The sequence below is a fragment of the Magallana gigas genome, chromosome 6 (genome assembly GCF_963853765.1).
Source record: "Magallana gigas chromosome 6, xbMagGiga1.1, whole genome shotgun sequence".
Taxonomy (NCBI): Eukaryota; Metazoa; Mollusca; class Bivalvia; order Ostreida; family Ostreidae; genus Magallana; species Magallana gigas.
In genome coordinates, this window is record NC_088858.1 from 21,243,067 (window position 1) to 21,261,315 (window position 18,249).

Here is an 18,249-nt window from a genome sequence, read left to right on the forward strand (position 1 = left end):
CTTAAAAAAATAAACACGTTTGTTAAAAGAAATGGCCAAATAGGAAACAGAAGCTACGAATTGGACCTTTCAGGTACTCTTACATTAACACGTATGTTCATCAATGTACATATGTGTAGATATTCGTCATTACAAAATCAGATGACGTAATGCACATATTTTCTTTCTACACTTACACGTACGCGTACACGTTAGTTTGCTAAACCTCTCTAATGAATTGGGTAAAGTCCCTAGAGATCAAGCTTTGATGAAATTACAGTTCTTTGGGGGTAATAAGGCAAATGACTTGGCAATGCGTGTAGAACAGGAGGTAAAGAGATTGGATGACAACTCTGGTTTAGTAATAAAACAAACATTTGGGAAAACTTTAAGAGGCAATAAACATAAATCTCATGTTTTTACTATTAAGAGAGACAGAGACAAGACTGTTTGCCCAATAATTGGTTCGCCCACATACGTTCAATGCTGTAAAAGAATGGGTGTGGGTCTTATAAATGGTTTTCGTTTTCGAGTTGTTTTAGAAAATGGTAGTCATAGGTGATAGAGTGACATATTCGGTAATGTATGAAAGACTGTTTCGGTATCTCACTTTGTTAGGAATATATGAGGGTGAGACTCCTCATAGCTTTAGAGCAGGGTGCGCAGTGACTCTGGCTTTATCTAGTTCGGTTGCCAATGTAGGATAAATTATGAACCATGTGGAATGGTATGGAGAGAGAACAGCAGAATACTACAGTAGATTGCCAGGTTAAGTCGAATCTGATTACATAGCAGTAGATTAGCAGACAGTGCAAGTCAATGTGATTTTATGGAAGAACAGTTTCAAAATATGGGGATTTTAATATTTGATGAAAAGCTTTTCAAAACAATAAGCCTTAAAAATGTCAATACAATAAAGATAATAAGGGAGATCTTTTGTTTTCTAATTTGCAGTAGATTCATTGTCATCTACATCATATTAGGATTTTGTAGGACTGTTTGTTTTGTTATAGCAGTGACCGTTAATTTGTTGATGACTAACATTTTGTAGATATGTAACATTTGTATAATCCATAACAGTGATAAGTTGAGAGAATGAAAATAAAAGATATAGTGTTTTTTTTAATAATAAATTTATGCCATTTTAAATTACACAGGGCGAAAAACCATCTTTGAGCAAGTCCTTAAAGGTGGCTTAAAGGTGACTAAAAGGTGCTTAAAGGCTATACAACCTTTAAGCCGCCTTTAAGTCACCTTTAAGCAAGTGCTTATAGGTCCTTAATGTCCAAACTTCTTTAAGCCACCTTTAAGCCACCTTTAAGCATCTTTAAGTGGCATTTACGCTCTCTTTACACTGCCTTTACACTGTCTTTAAGTGGCCTTTAAGTCAATATTGATCAAGCTGAACAATAAAAACATATATTAAATGCAAAAGCTCTTTTATAGAGATGGGAGGGGGTCATCCGAGTGATAATATAATTTCCAAGGAAGAGGGGGGGGGGTGTTCCGGGCGGTTTTAATCTTCGCTCCATTAAACACAAATCGCTATCATCAGCACCGCTCCGATGGACACAGATTGCCGTTATAAAATTCTTTATAATTTTTTGGGGGTTTCAAAATTATTGTAGGGATGAGCGCGGTCTCTGTATCTTAATATGTGCATAAAACTAATTAAAGTATGTTTGTTTCCTACTATGAATTAATCGGTGAAAAAAAATTCTCTCTCTCTCTCTCTCTCTCTCTCTCTCTCTCTCTCTCTCTCAGTTCATCCGGTTATTAAACAAAATAATGATAATGAACCAAAAATGCATGATTTAATTTGATAATCGGTTTAAGGTTTTTTTTTTCTTTCAATTTTCATTATTTCTAACTCTAGATCTGCTAGATACATGTTAAAGATGAAAAGAATCTCAACTGCCTTTGTTATATCGGGCAGGATATTACTGCTTTGTTTGTCTAGACATAGTTTTGTTCGTTTGTGTATATCTAATTAGAGTCTATTGTTTGTCCAACTTAAGAAAACCCTGGAACTAACACAGAATATACAAGATATACACAACAGTTGTGTCGTGTGCCCAGGTGCATGTTTGTGTATATCTAATTAAAGTCTATTGTTTGTCCAACTTAAGAAAACCCCTGGAACTAACACAGAACACACAAGCTATACACAACAGGTGTGTCGTGTGCCCAGGTGCACGTCAGGGTTTCTAAAGGCGTTGAATCTTAGTATGTACGAGTATACGATAAGTCTAGTGAATAAAAGTTAATTTACATTTGTAATTCATTTTCAAAGTATTATTTCCTAGCTCTGGGTTTCAAAGATGTTACGTCTACAAATTAACGATACATGTATGTAAGAGTAAAATCTTGAGGCTAATTAATTAATGTACCGGTGATCATAAATAGGGGTTGATTATTTAAATTTATGTATAAGGGTAAATATGTCAAATATACCCGGCCTGGCACATCATACAATTGTATGTACAAGTCATTTGCTATTGCCACATGCAGTAAATACGTCACCGGTAATTGGTAATTTTGTTTGTTATAGAATTGATAGTTTAAAAATCATGTACATACAATTACATGTAAATATTTAAACATATTGGAACGGCGCCGCGATCATGAAAACCGGGAAATTGCGGGAAATTGAACAAATACCCTAATAGTATCAATGCATTTAATAAAAGAAATGATTTCATTTTCTTTCTTACATTTTTATAGCTATAAATTAGATGAACGTATATCTACTCGGTTTAAATTTATTAACTAGGAAAGCCAACTATAGTGAACCTAACGATTTCCATTTAGGTATAATATTTTTTGTACACTGAAGACCAAGTTCTGTATTTCATTCTAAATACATGCATGCATGTAATTTATAAATTAGATATAATTGATTGTTACAAACTGAATGGTTTGTCAAAATCTTTTACCAAGTAAACACATTCAATACAGTGATTCAATATCCACTGATATATAGGATATAAAAACAGTCATATGTAAGTAAGTTGCCGTGGCGCAGAGGAAATGTGGTGATGCTAGTAAACTAAGGGTCCCGGGTTCAATTCTCGCCGTGGCCGGTTTTTTTTTGGGGGTGTTTTTTTTCATTTTTCTTTCTAGAACAAAAACCGTTTTAATACCTTTTCTTTCATAAAGTTAATACATTTTGTTGGAAATTAAGAACAATATTGAATTAAATTTTTTTTAATGGCTTAAAGGTGGCTTAAAGGTAGCTTAAGGTGGCTTAAAGGTGGCTTAAAGAAGTTTGGACATTAAGGACCTATAAGTTGTCCTTAAAGGTGGCTTAAAGGTGCCTTAAAGATAGTCTTTAAGCTGCCTTTAAGCCATCTTTACGCTTTCTTTAAGCCACCTTTAAGCAACACATATAGCTTAAAGGTGGCTTAAAGATCGTCTTTAAGCTACCTTTAAACACCTTTAAGCTATCTTTAAGGAGGACTTAAAGATGGTCATTCATCCTGTGTTAACTTGTTATGTGATTCGGGAGTATGTTACAATAAATAAACAAATTTCGTTTAAATGAATTTTATAGTGATGAGTATTGGGAGAAGTGAAGGCACTTTAGTTACAATGTTGATGGTCTAGGGAATGATAATGACTACATTTCCCAATACTTGAGAAGAACTAGAGCGGGAACGTATACACTTAGGATAGGTAAATTTAAAAATTGCAAGTAAGTAATTCATTTTAATAATTTTTAACACATGTATACATAGAGGATATCTATATACAATGTAGTGTGATTTTATATTTGCTTTAACCAACGAGTTGAAATGGTGTATATATATTGGCGAGGCTTACCGACCTCGTTGGATAAAGCAAATATAAAATCACACAATATAGATATTCTATTTATCTCATATGATTTGATTTAAATTATAAAGCTTTTGATACAGCCCCTAAATGACAGGAATTGTTTTTTAAAGCCTAATCGATGATGCAACGTTGTGTTGTGCAGTTATTGTGACCTTGCGCAATACAATTTAGTACGTCATTTTGGAAGTAAATTTAGCTGTGTAAATGTAAAGTTTCACAGAAATACATGTAAATCTTGAAATAATTTTTAGCTCTAAATATTTCGTCTTAGAGATTAATCACTTGATTAAATGGAAATACTGATAAGAAGACTTGAATAATCAAGTTAGTTGACATGCACAAAGTTGCGAATGCTTGTTAGTTTGAATTGACTCGAACGGGGAACAGTTGTTGATGTTTTATAAAACAAACACTAGCCTACTGTTTCGAAATTGAAAATATTGAATAAGGATGCTTACTGGTAATGGAATAAAAGTCTTAAGAAACATTATTTTGGTAAGTTCTTATATATAAACACAACCAAAGCGTTCTGTTTTTATTGCATCGTCAGGATGAACTTTTTGATAGTTAACGTGATTTGCAGATTTATATACTACACAAATGCGTCGGAAGCAAATTGAGGGGGCGGGGTGGGGGGGAGGGGGGGCTTCACTTCTCATAAATCTAGAAAAGCAAAAAAAGCGGTCTTGGGTTACGGTTATGTATAACTTTGCAAAAAACAGGGGGAAGGGGCTAAGCCCCCCCCCCCCTCCTCCCCCAGTTCCGTTGCATATGCTACACAGTTATGTGTTTTCCTTCATATTTGTAATTTAAATCTTTGACAAAATCTATTTTATATCAAGTTTTGGTAGTAGAAAAGTTATGTTGAAAGTACGCTAGCAAATCTTCGAAAATAGGTCACTGACGTGTTGTAGCGAGGGGCTGTGTCAAAAAAAAAGTTCGGATAAAGCATAACCCGTTTGATAAAGCAAAGGTTCATTACACTAGTAGTATACTCCACACTATCTTAACTCTTAACAAATTCATAACAAAATGATATGTATAAAAATAATAAAAACATTAAAATTCTGACTTATTTAATCCAGATCAGTGTTATGAATAGCACTAAATCGAAGATTAGTTCAGTGAAAATGGAAAAAATATGTGTAGTTTTATTCTTTCTGTTTACTTAGATAACGGGAAATGTTTTCTTTACCTTTCTTTCAATCATTTAAGAGCTACAAAACAGGTAAAAAAGATTTTACAACGGCAACCATCACTATGAATCTAACACAAAAAATTTATAAATTAAGTTCTACATGTAAGTATTCTAATAAATTAAAATAACATAATTATCTGTAGATCAGTCAACGATAAACGGTAGTTCATTCTTATATTATGTAACGATATATCAATTCAAACCAGCGATAATTTAAACTGAAGATTACAAATTATTTCAGTCTGAAATATACTTTATTTAAAAAATAAACGGATTGCATGTAAAATCATTCCAGAAAGTTAACCAAAAGTAACAGTAGTTTTTAAAAATATTTTATTCAATAAATACCAAATACATAAATAACATACCTCTTGATATACATTGTACATGTATATTCGTAACAATAAGAAATAGTTAAAAGTGAAATCAATTTCAAAAATGACATAATACATTGTAATTAATTCGTTAATGGAAAATGTATCATCATTTTCATTTTTAATGAAATTAAAAACAGTCAAATATTCAAAATTTGTGTTTTTAAGGAAAACTTGTTGTCAACAAGTTTGGCATTTTTTCTCAGTAAATCTCTTTTTTGGAAAAGGTTACTCTCAGGTATGAAATAATTTGAACATCGGCCTTCCATAACAAACAGTAAAAGTCGAGTCAGGCAGATTCGTAGGCAGTAGAAAATATTTTGTGGAAACCAGAACTCGGTATGGACATCTTCCAGGACATGAAAGAGAACCGTTTTTTAAATGATACGAGGAAATTGTGTCCTACATGTCAGAGCACAGATCAAAAAATACATGAAGCAATATTTTCATCAATCCATAACAACAAAACTTGACGTAATTGAATGAATGGACAATAACCTGCTCAAGGACGGAAAAGGAAATCAACCACTGAAGTCCTTCGTCGTCTCCCTGTTCTGGGCCTTTTGGAACGCAATGCATAACCGTAGTGCGGTCGTTAATTGTACCCATTTTAACGCCATTCCAAAGCTTTGTTTGAAAGGTTTTCAACAATTTATTAGACGAATCTGGATGTACTGGTAATGCATGACAAAGGTCGAATCCAACTGGGTATTTTGTCGAAAAATAAGGCCCTTGGTTTATTTGGACAGAGTTTGTATTCAATCGGAGCTTTTGGTTAATTTGTACACACTTGACTCTAGATAAATAACTATATTTGCAATTTTTCTTACATGAATTGTAAGCTTGCAGAAGTTTACAAAATCCTCGTTGACCTTCCTTTTTTCAGTGCTTTTATGCACATTCTTTATGCATCGAATCTATGTTGATATTTAGCTCGAGCTCAGAAATCATGATGTCGAGGTCACTCCATGAATACAAGAATCCTTCACCTTTGCTCCCAGACAATAATCACATGATTGAAAAGCAAACAGAGAATACATATAGACTGCACTGACTTCACGTCGAATGTGTACATCCTCTTCTGTACCCACGGCCAGGTGTAACCTCTCCCAAAAGTCTTTAGGACTCCTATTTTGCAAATTGAGTTTTCCTTTAGTCGACTTTATTACAATAGATAAAGTAAATAGTTAAACTATATTCGCTAATGATATTAAAAACGATCATAAGAAAATATAGTAAATGGAAATTGTGAATAAAAAAAGAAGCATGTGAGAAACATTGATCAAATAACTCCAATTCCAAAATTTAGTTTCTAATATATGGAACACGGACCTATTTCATAGATCCTGTGCAAAAAGAGTTAATTTTTTAAAGACATTTTAATGTTAAACACTTAACCCCTTTGAGACAGATTGATTTCATAATCATATACAGATATTTAACCACCCCCTCCCATTATAATCCCACTCTTACCCGGAGAATCATGATGTGACAAACTTGATCTATTCTACCTGAAGGTGCCTCCACACAATTTAAAGCTTTTCTGATCAATTGGTTTATGAGAAGAAGTTTGTTCTCAAAATGTATTTCAATGTAAAAATCCCACCTTCCTATTATGAAAACATCCTATCCACATGGATTATTATTTGAACAAACTTAATCTACACAACACAAGAATTATTCCACACAGGTTAAAGCTTTTCGGCCAATTTGATTTTAAGAGGATATCTTTGTTTTTTCTCTATACATTTCTTTGAAACAATTGATGCCAATTGTGGCTCTTTCATACCCCTTTGGATTATAATTGTAACAAATTTGAGTCTGTAGCTCTCGGTCAGAAAAATTCGGATGGACGACCTGAATCAAATCTGCCTAATTATGAGTATGCTTTCATGCAAGTAGCATTTTTCGGTCAAAATGGATTTTGATAAGAAGAGTAAGGAGGCTGAGGGTCGACAAATTATAGATTCTTATTTAAACTATGACTTTACCCCACCTGAAGCCACAACCTATCCCCAGAAATCATGATTGGAACAAATTTGAATTTACCTTTCCTAAAAAAACTGACGCTTTCACGCAAGTTACAATTTTTCTGGCCAATTGATTTTTTTAGAAGGACTTTCAAAATAATTCCCTTTTTATACATATATGTACTTTTGTTCAAACTTGACCCTCTGTCGTGGCCTATCTCTAACCCCAGGGATCGTGATTTGAACATACCTGAATCTAAGCGATGCTTCCTACAAGTTTCTGTTTCTATACAAAAGGTTTTTTTTTAAAGAAGAATACATGTATTTTTGAAAAATACCAACAATGTTTTTTTATAATTCTTTATTATTTCCTTGAAAGAGATTAAATAAAACAAACTTAAATACCTTACCCCTAAGGATGAACTGAAAAAATCAGGTATTTTCCCCCCTTTGATCGATTTCAAAAGTATTTCTTTGACAGAAATGTGCATGAAAAAGTGACAAAAGCGTTTAATTGGAACATACTATAATCAATGGCAATTCAAACATCCCAAAACTAACAAGAGTGATATTTACGCACTCCAGTAAAACTATGTCGGCGTATGATTTTACAATTTTTTAAAAACTTTTGATTAATTGTTTGATATGATTTATATAGTCATAAATTAAAGTTGCTATAATATCCTTAAATGGTTTCTCTTTTTACTTTTGATATTGACCTGATTAATTCTTGATCGATCAAAATTAAAGCTCAATAGCTTGCACAGACTTCCTTCACATATATGGCAAGCTCCTTTTGTGTAACATTATATTTCCTCGCGTTTGAATCATACATGATATAACGATTCAGAGATATATTGAATAAAACAGTACATGCGTTGAAGACTTTAGATATTGCAATATGGAAGGAGCGTTCACATTATCAAACAATTCTCCTATAATAAGAAATTCATGAAATTTTGACACAGTAAAACAGATCTTATAACCAAATCATTCTATCAGTTTAATCAAATTTGACCTCCTTGTTTTTGCATAAAGGTCAGGTCAATTTTACTATCTTTTTTCTCAACTTTAGGGATTCAATAAATATTGAAACTAAAATTAATATTGCTTAGCCCGCATTTCCTCCAATTTTCTTAAATTTGGAAGATATTTTGATTATTTTTTTATGCCTTCAATAATAAAAATATTATAATATTTCTGATATTTACGTATTATGAAGACTTTGTATAAAGATATACATGTGAATTGACAGAAAAGCTTATATATTGACCATTTAATAAGAGAGAAAAACTGATTTTAATGATTTTTTTAAAAAGCAAATCAATGTAAGGAATGTGCGCTTCAAAAATCTTATAAAAATGTAATTTGATAGGCAAATTTTAATTTTAAAAAGAAATTTTGGAACGAAACCCAAGTATCATATCATTAGTTTACATTAGTTAAAAAATCCAATACAAATATTATTGTTTTATAAATGCTAAAACATACTCATTAATCTACATCAATTCTGAATTGCGAAACATGTGATATTTTCCTACGAAAATAAAGTCCTTGTTAGATTCTAATCTTGATTACTATTTTTATGCCAAGTTGTATGATAGTATTAAGAAAGAAAAATATACTATTTCCTTTCATCTTGATTTAATGGACAATCACTCAAATTTACGTTTGACAAGTTGAAAACCAGAAAAGACTCCTTCCTTAAGTCACTTATTATAGATGGTATTGAATACTTATTAAATACTGCACATAATCCCCTAAAAACTATGAAACTCTGATAATGCGTAATTACTTACATGTAGTTTATCTCGTTTTACCGAAATAGTAATGATGAAGTTTTCGGCATAAAACAGAAACTTGGGTTTTATAACAATAACAGAAACAAGGGTGCTAATCGGCGTAATCTTAAGAATAAGGTAAAAATGAATAGGCCACCATTTTCTCTTGCTTTTACCATGAACAAAACCTTTGTCACATTTTGTAACTAAAATCCAATAGTAAAATGCATTTAACACATTAAAAGTCCGAATCATTTTATCTAGGAGACTGATAGAGTTATATAAAAAGATTCGTAAAAGAAAACTATCTTCATATACAATATCATTCTTTATGTTAACTAAAATAAATGTTTTCTTTAACTTTTCGGACTAAATAGTAAAATAATTCAAAAAATTAAAACAAAATAAAATTCAAAGTACTCATTTTATATTTATGTAAAACAAATATATTTTAGAACTTAATTTAGTGTAATCAGTTTAATTTTACGGTCAACCTTGAAAAAATGCAAAACACCCCTAAATTAATGTGTAAATCAGCGTTCCTAAGATCATCAATTTTTTATGAAATACTCTTTATCAAAAAAATACGTGCATGGCAATGAGAATGGTTCCATAAAGCTGCCCGGAAACATTAGCAATTTTTATTTATTTTATTCAATGAAAAAGACATTGTATGTAGGTAACAATAAAAATTAGTTAAATTAAAAAAAAATATTCAAATTGTCCCTTTGATTCTTTTATAGAATCGCTAACGGGAAATGTATTAAATCATTTTAAGCTTGTTATAAAATTAAAAACAGTCAGTATATCCCTAAGTACCAAATAAAAGTAAGAACTATCCTGCTTTTCTTTTCATTCGAGAAAAAAAAATTCCGATCTATTATAATTACATATTAGAATGAACTTATCCAAGGAAGGGGACTTGTTTTATAATATTTTACATGGGTAAATACAAACTTTTAGCATTGTTTTCAATTACGAAGAACACGTATTATATACGATCAAAGGTAGAAGAGATACAACGAAAATTTGTTCATTATGCCAAGATGTATGCGTAGTAAACAATTATACTTTAAAATTTGATTGTGTGTATTTTCAAAATTAATTGTTTTTCATAATTCGTTCCATCAACAAGAAAGAATATATAAACAGTGATATGTATCAGAGGTTAGTTAAATCTTTCTGCCACTCACTTATCCATCAAGCCCCCGTCAAAATTTACAATTACATTTTAAAAATAGAATTCATATAAAAGAATATGATTTTAATCTCAAATCGTGTTTATTTCCCTTTACATGATATATCAAAATTCTTCAATTTATGTTATTTTTTTGTTAACACTCATTAAGGTCTTCCGTTTCCAACGGAAGACCTTATAGTTTTCGTACTGTTTCTTATTATTATTTTTTTCCCAAATTTTGTGCACGCGATTTCTCGAAAACCATTCGGCCGATTTCAGCCATTTTTTCACAGATGATGAGTCATGATCTAAATTTTTTATGTTTTTGAAACTTTGGTTTTCATCACTTCCGGTACCGATTTATCGGCCATTTTGTAGTTTTTTTACGACCTATTTCGTGCAGAGCTGATCTCAGAAACTATCAGAAATATGACTATGTCCTCTCCAACTTCTACCCATGTGAGCTAGAAATTTTTGGTGTAAAACATAAATCGGCAGAACATGCCTTTCAGTATATCAAAGCAGTTCGGTGCGGAGATCTAGATTCAGCTAACGCGATTGCAAAAGCCGATGACGCGCTTGCCGCCCTGCGCTTGGGGAAGAAGGTCAAATCCAATGACCAGTGGGTTTCCACAAAGGTTTCCGTTATGGAGGAGATATTAGAAAACAAGTGTGTTCAAGTACCAGTTTTCCGAGATAAGCTTGTAACTTCTAAGCAATCAACAACATTTGTCGAAGCAACCTATAACAACGAGTGGGGCTCCGGCCTTGACCGTGACGGCACCCGCAATACAAAACCGGATCACTGGCCGGGAAAAAACGTACTTGGCGTACTTATGAAAAAAGTTGCAAAAAAGTCCGAAAAAGAAAACACAGCGACTCCGGTAAAATTGACCGTAAACAAAAACAAAACAAAGATCAACCAAACAGCGTACCATAGTACAGATGCTGGAACAACTCAGAGCTATGTCGGACAGTGACGTGTCGGGGTGTAATCCGGACACAGAGAGCTCTGGTGATGAACAGTAACTGTATTCGGATCTGGCTTCCGACCTCAGAATTTGCAGAACTGTGGTATGTGTACGTTTAATACGCTCAATATAATTGTTTATACAATTATAGACTATTATTATGATAATCTACTTTCCAATAAGGAGTAGTTTAATATCTGTGTTCATTTTTTCAGTAATATTATATTTCAGAATACACTTTCTGAAAACAATGTGAAATACTAATATTATGTATACAAAAATGCATCAAGCAGCAACGATGTTGATATTTTTCCCTTACTATTTTTCATATGGAAGTATATTACTACTTTTATTTTAATTTTTTGTTTATGATTGTTTTCTTTTTGTCAAACGAATATTTTGAAATATGGTAATTTAGATTTAGTATCAGTGAACGTAAGAGGTCTTAATTCGTCAGAAAAAAGAGATAAAATTTTTTCATGGCTAGAAAATAATAAAACTAATATTACACTTTTACAAGAAACACATTTTATAGAGAAACGTGCTGAATTGTATGATAGAAAATGGAACGGAAAAGCAATACATGCTTTCTCCGACTCCCCCTTTAGCAGAGGCGTTTCCGTTTTGTTCAATAAAGAATGTAATATAGATATATTAAATGTGCATAAGTCAAATGATGGAAGAAAACTTCTGGTAAATGCTAAAATAGATGAAACTTTACTTACAATTGTTAACTTATATGCTCCCAATAAAGAAAGTGATAGAATAACATTTTTTAACTCCCTAAATACATTTATTTCTTCCCATACTCCACAAGATAGTAAACTAATCATCGGCGGTGACTTCAATAGCAATTTAAATAAAGAAAATGACAAATCCTGTAAAAAGTTAAGTAAACTAACAAATAAGCTGGACCTAGTCGATGTGTGGCTGAAAAAAAATCCAACGAAAAATGGGTATACATGGTGTGATACAAAAAATTCCCCGAAGAGTAGAATAGATTACATTTTTGTGCGCAATGATACAATTGATTATGTAAAAAATATTGTTGTTCGAAAATTACCAGGTACTCATAAAAAAAAACACGCGGTTAAGTGACCACAGGTTAATAAAATGTAATTTAAATTTTAGTAATTTGGAGAGAGGTAAAGGATACTGGAAATTAAATATCTCGCATCTAGAAAACGAAGACTACAAACGCGGAATCTTAGAATTATTCAAAAACATAGATGACTCATTAGATCCAATATCAAAATGGGAATCCTTTAAAATAAAGGTTCGTGATTATTCCATTAATTACGCAAGACAGTCCAGAAAGAATGTAAAATATAGAATAAAATTGATTGAGAAAAAGATAGATGATATAGAAAATTTACCTAGCGGAGAAATTGATATGAATGAAAAAAGAAAACTTGAAAAGGAATTAGATTACATGTACGATGAAATAGCTAAAGGAGCGCAGATTAGATCTAAAGCAAAATGGATTAACGAAGGTAAACGAAATACAAAATTCTTTTTAGGTTTGGAAAAGAAACATCAAGCTAACAATACAATATTAGAAATAAAAACCGAGAACAAAACTATAGCAAGTAATGGCGAAATTATAGAGGAAATGTGTCATTTTTATGAAAACTTATATACAAGTAAATCTATTAAAAATGATGATATAAATGCTTATTTAAATGACGTGGAATGTCCAAAACTTAGCAATAGTGAAAAAGAATTTTGCGACTCATTACCTACAATTGATGAATGCGCAGATGCAATCAATAATTTGAAAAATAACAAATCCCCGGGTTTAGACGGTATACCGGCTGAATTTTATAAATGTTTTTGGAAAACAATTGGACCACTCTTTTATGAAGTTTTACTAAGTATTTTCGATAAACAGGAACTACCCTTTTCACAGCGGTTAGCTCTTATCACTCTTTTATTTAAGAAAGGGGACAAAAATAGCCTTAAAAATTACAGACCATTAAGTTTAACAATTACCGACTATAAAATTTTAGCTTTTGTCCTTGCCAAAAAATTACAAACAGTTATTGATAAACTGATTAGCAAGGAACAATCAGCATATATAAAAGGCCGCTTTATAGGCATAAATGCAAGATTAATCTTAGACATCTATGAATACTGCATGGAAAACAATAATGAGGGTTTATTGCTATTTTTAGATTTTGAAAAAGCATTCGATTCAGTCGAGTGGAATTTCCTTTTTCGAGTTTTAAAACAATTTAATTTTGGGGAAAATTTTATTTCATGGGTCAAAATTCTTTATACAAATCCAATTTTTAGAGTTAAGAACAATGGATGGATTTCTAAAACTTGCAAAATGAAAAGAGGCATACGACAAGGGTGTCCTATCTCAGCACTTCTATATCTGTTTGTCGCGGAAATATTGGCTTATAAATTAAAACACAATTCAGAAATTCAAGGAATAAATATATCAAACATGGTAGACGATTTAAAAACTATACAACATGCGGATGATGTCACTTTAGCCTTGACAAATATTTCTTCTTTAAATGTTGCAATAAGGACTGTAGAAGAATTCTGTAAACACGCTGGATCAAAAGTTAATATAAACAAAACGCAGTGTATACTACTTGGTAGTTTAAAAGACAAATATAATAATATTAGCGGCATTGATGTAACCAACGATGCTGTTAGATGTTTGGGTATTTACATTGGACATAACAAAATTCAATGCTATGAACTTAATTGGTTACACTCTTTTCAAAATATGGAAAAACTGTTCGAGTCCTGGAAAAAAAGAAAATTAACTTTATTTGGAAAAGCATGCATTGTTAATTCACTAGCTACATGTATATCTAAAATAATTTATGTGGGTTCTATTTTACCTATGCCTGACCCTGAGTATATTAAACAACTGAAAAAGAGTATATTTAATTTCATTTGGAATAAAAGAGATAGAATAAAAAGAGATACTGTAATTGGAAGGCAAGAAGATGGCGGTATAGGAGTTGTTGATATTGAGTCGAAGTTTAAGGCCTTGAAAGCTGCATGGTGTAGAATATTGATTGACAAAACATGCATAATTAACAAAATAGTTGATAGTTATCTAAGAATTTTAAATGTAGATATCAATTATGTATTAAACTTATCGGAGACTAATAACTCAAATTTTGAAATAATTGTTAAACTTCCTATTTTTTATAGAGAAGTATTTTGTAGTTTCAATGATTGTAAAAAAAACCATTGACATTAATAAATTATCTGATATAAATTTTGCTAAACAACCAATTTGGAACAATATTTTATTTCAATTTGATAATAAAACAATCTGTCATAAAAGATGGATTCAAAGCGGCATATTGTATGTAAAGGATCTTTTTAATGCTGATGGCCAATTCAAAACGCCTCAAGAATTGTCATGTACTCTAAAACAAAAAGCTAACTGGATGTGTGAATATAGAATAGTTTGAAATGCAATATATAAAAAATCACTAACATTTGATATGAAATGTTGTCAATATATACAAAAAGTATCCAATTGTGATTTCCTTTTTATTAATGGTTTACATTGTATTGAAGACAAGAAATGTAAATTTTTTTACGAAAATTTATTGTTCAAAAAATTCAAACCTCCCTGTCACCAGGCATTGTTTAAAAGACTGTTTTCAGCAGGAAAAGAATATTGGAATGACATATACAAAAACAAAGTAAAAGATATATATGACAAACGAATATGTGAATTTAACTACAAAATGCTGAGCAATACAGTGTGCTGTAACAGCTTTCTTTTTAAATGCAAATATAGGTCTTCTGCTTCTTGTAATATGTGTAGCGAAAATGAAGATGTAAAACATTTGATTTTTGAGTGTAAACATGTTAAGATGATATGGTCAACTTTAAGCTTAGTTATAGGATTTGATATACAGTGGAAACATGTTATTTTGGGTTTTTATTTTGAGAGAAATACAAAAATACGCTATTTTAATACTATTGTGTCATTCATAGCTTACAAGATATTTAAATATAAAATGTGTTGTAGATCTCAAAAGAAAACAGAGACATATAATGAATTAGTTTTATATTTGAAAAACAATATCAGATACAATATCGATGTACTTGTAAATATGTCAAAAATACAAATGTTTAAATTAATATTGTGAAAGTTGCAGATATGCTGTAATTGTTATAATACATGTAATATTACTCTATGACTAACTATCTTTGCCCGAGATAGTTGGATTATGATAATGGGCTGATTTGCAATGTGAAATAAAAAAAAAAAAAAAAAAAGAAAAAAAAGAAAAGAAATATGACTATGAAATTTTCAGGATAGGTAGTCTATAGTCTGAAGTTGTGCACTATTATTTTGTTTTACGCCAGTGGCGCCATTTCTGTGAGCTCGCCTGGGCACGAAAATTGAGTACGAATTTTATTCAAAATTTTCACACGTTTTAATCTGCATCTTTTTATCAGTTGATATTTTGTTAAAACATATATAACAAAAGTAGTAGATAATCAAAAGTTCTTTCCAACAAAATCAAGGGGCTTAAATTAGGGGCCAAGACACTTGTACAAATAACTTAAAAACGATAAAGATTTTGTGATGTATTATAGAAGCAAAGTTATTGATCGTAACAATATCTAACAGACAAAATCATTGCCACGCCCATGTATTACGTAATTAGGGATTTTTAGGGGCCAAAGTACTTAAACTTTGACGCAATATATCTACGGAAGGAAACATATTTTGTTAGGCATTGTAGAAGAGAAAATGCTTGCATTGGTGATTCTAATCGATTCCATTAATCAAAAAACCAATGTCTGTCCCCATTAAGGATCTAGAGGGCTGGCCCCTAAAAAAATCAATCATTTGTATCTCAAAAATGAATAACAATTTAAGATAGGTGTAAGAACAAAAAATGTATGTATATTTACAAGACCTTTCGTGTAAAATCAAGAAAAAGGGACTGGCCCCTTAAATCAGGGGCCAATAGACTCGTAAACTGTTTTACAAGTAATTGAAAAATGATTAAGATTTTGTAATGCATTATAGAAGCAAAGTTGTTGATCGTAACAATATCTAACCGACAAAATCATTGTCACGCCCATTGAAGACGTAATTAGGGAATTTTAGGGGCCAAAGTACTTAAACTTTGACGCAATATATCTACAGAAGGAAACATATTTTGTTAGGCATTGTAGAAGAGAAAATGAATGCCTGCATCGATGATTCTAATCGATTCCATTAATCAAAAAACCAATGTCTGTCCCCATTAAGGATCTAGAGGGCTGACCCCTAAAAAAATCAATCATTTGTATCTCAAAAATGAATAACAATATAAGATAGGTGTAAGAACAAAAAATGTATCTTTTTACAAGACCTTTCGTGTAAAATCAAGAAAAAGGGGCTGTCCCCTTAAATTAGGGGCCAATAGACTCGTAAACTGTTTTACAAATAATTGAAAAATGATAAAGGTTTTGTAATGCATTATAGAAGCAAAGTAGTTGATCGTAACAATATCTAACAGACAAAATCATTGTCACGCCCATTGAAGACGTAATTAGGAATTTTTAGGGGCCAAAGTACTTAAACTTGGACGCATTATATCTAGAGAAGGAGACGTATTTTGTTAGGCATTGTAGAAGAGAAAATGCTTGCATTGATGATTCTAATCGATTGTGCTAATCAAAACACTAATGTCTGTCCCCATGAAGGATCTAGAGGGCTGGCCCCTTAAATATTCAAACATTTGTATCTCAAAAATGAATAACAATTTAAGATAGGTGTAAGAACAAAAAATGTAAGTATGTATAAGACTTTTCGTGTAAAATCAAGAAAAAGGGGCTGTCCCCTTAAATTAGGAGCCAATAGACTCGTAAACTGTTTTACAAATAATTGAAAAATGATAAAGATTTTGTAATGCATTATAGAAGCAAAGTTGTTGATCGTAACAATATCTAACCGACAAAATCATTGCCACGCCCATGTATTACGTAATTAGGGATTTTAGGGGCCAAAGTACTTAAACTTTGACGCATTTTATCTAGAGAAGGAAACATATTTTGTTAGGCATTGAAGAAGAGAAAATGCTTGCATTGATGATTCTAATCGATTGCACTAATCAAAACACAAATATCTGTCCCCATTAAGGATCTAGAGGGCTGGCCCCTAAAATATTCAAACATTTGTTTCTCAAAAATGAGCAATAATTTTAGATAGGTGTTAGAACAAAAAATCTAAATATTCATTAGACCTTTCGTATATAATCAAGAAAAAGGGGCTGTCCCTTTAAATTAGGGGCCAATAGACTCGTAAACTGATTTACAAATAACTTAAAAACGATAAAGATTTTGTAATGCATTATAGAAGCAAAGTTGTTGATCGTAACAATATCTAACAGACAAAATTATTGCCACGCCCATTTATGATGTAATTAGGAATTTTTAGGGGCCAAAGTACTTAAACTTGGACGCATTATATCTAGAAAAGGAAACATATTTTGTTAGGCATTGTAGAAGAGAAAATGCTTGCATTCATGATTCTAATCGATTGCACTAATCAAAACACCAATGTCTGTCCCCATGAAGGATCCAGAGGGCTGGCCCCTAAAATATTTAACATTTGTATCTCAAAAATGAACAACAATTTTAGATAAGTGTAAGCACAAAAAATCTAAGTATTCATAAGACCTTTCGTATAAAATCAAAAAAAGGGGCTGTCCCCTTAAATTAGGGGCCAAGACTGTCGTAAATTCTATTACAGATAACTTAAAAACGATAAAGATTTTGTAATTCATTATGGATGCAAAGATGTTGATCGTAACAATATCAGTTTGTTAAACTCATTGTCACACCTTTTGATGACATAATAAGAGTTTTTAAAGAACTACAATCTTAAAACTTTAATGTACTGTAGGTGAAAAAGCAAAACAATTTGTTATACATTGTAAAGGATATTGAAAATCGTATACATTATCTAAAAG

General features: G+C 31.4%; 1 protein-coding gene across 3 annotated transcripts in view; it reads right to left on the bottom strand.

The window, feature by feature from the left end:
- The window catches only part of LOC136269675 (uncharacterized), a 129,751-nt gene that overhangs the window by 42,455 nt on the left and 69,047 nt on the right, over positions 1–18,249 (bottom strand). The window contains exon 51 of one of the 3 annotated variants that reach the window (XM_066086598.1): positions 5,579–6,516. The exons of the other annotated variants lie outside the window; for them this stretch is intronic. Within the exon in view, the coding sequence (XP_065942670.1) occupies positions 6,508–6,516 (9 nt within the window). The 3' untranslated portion in view covers positions 5,579–6,507. Of the gene's footprint in view, positions 1–5,578; positions 6,517–18,249 lie in introns of those variants that run through there. 3 annotated transcript variants of the gene reach the window in all.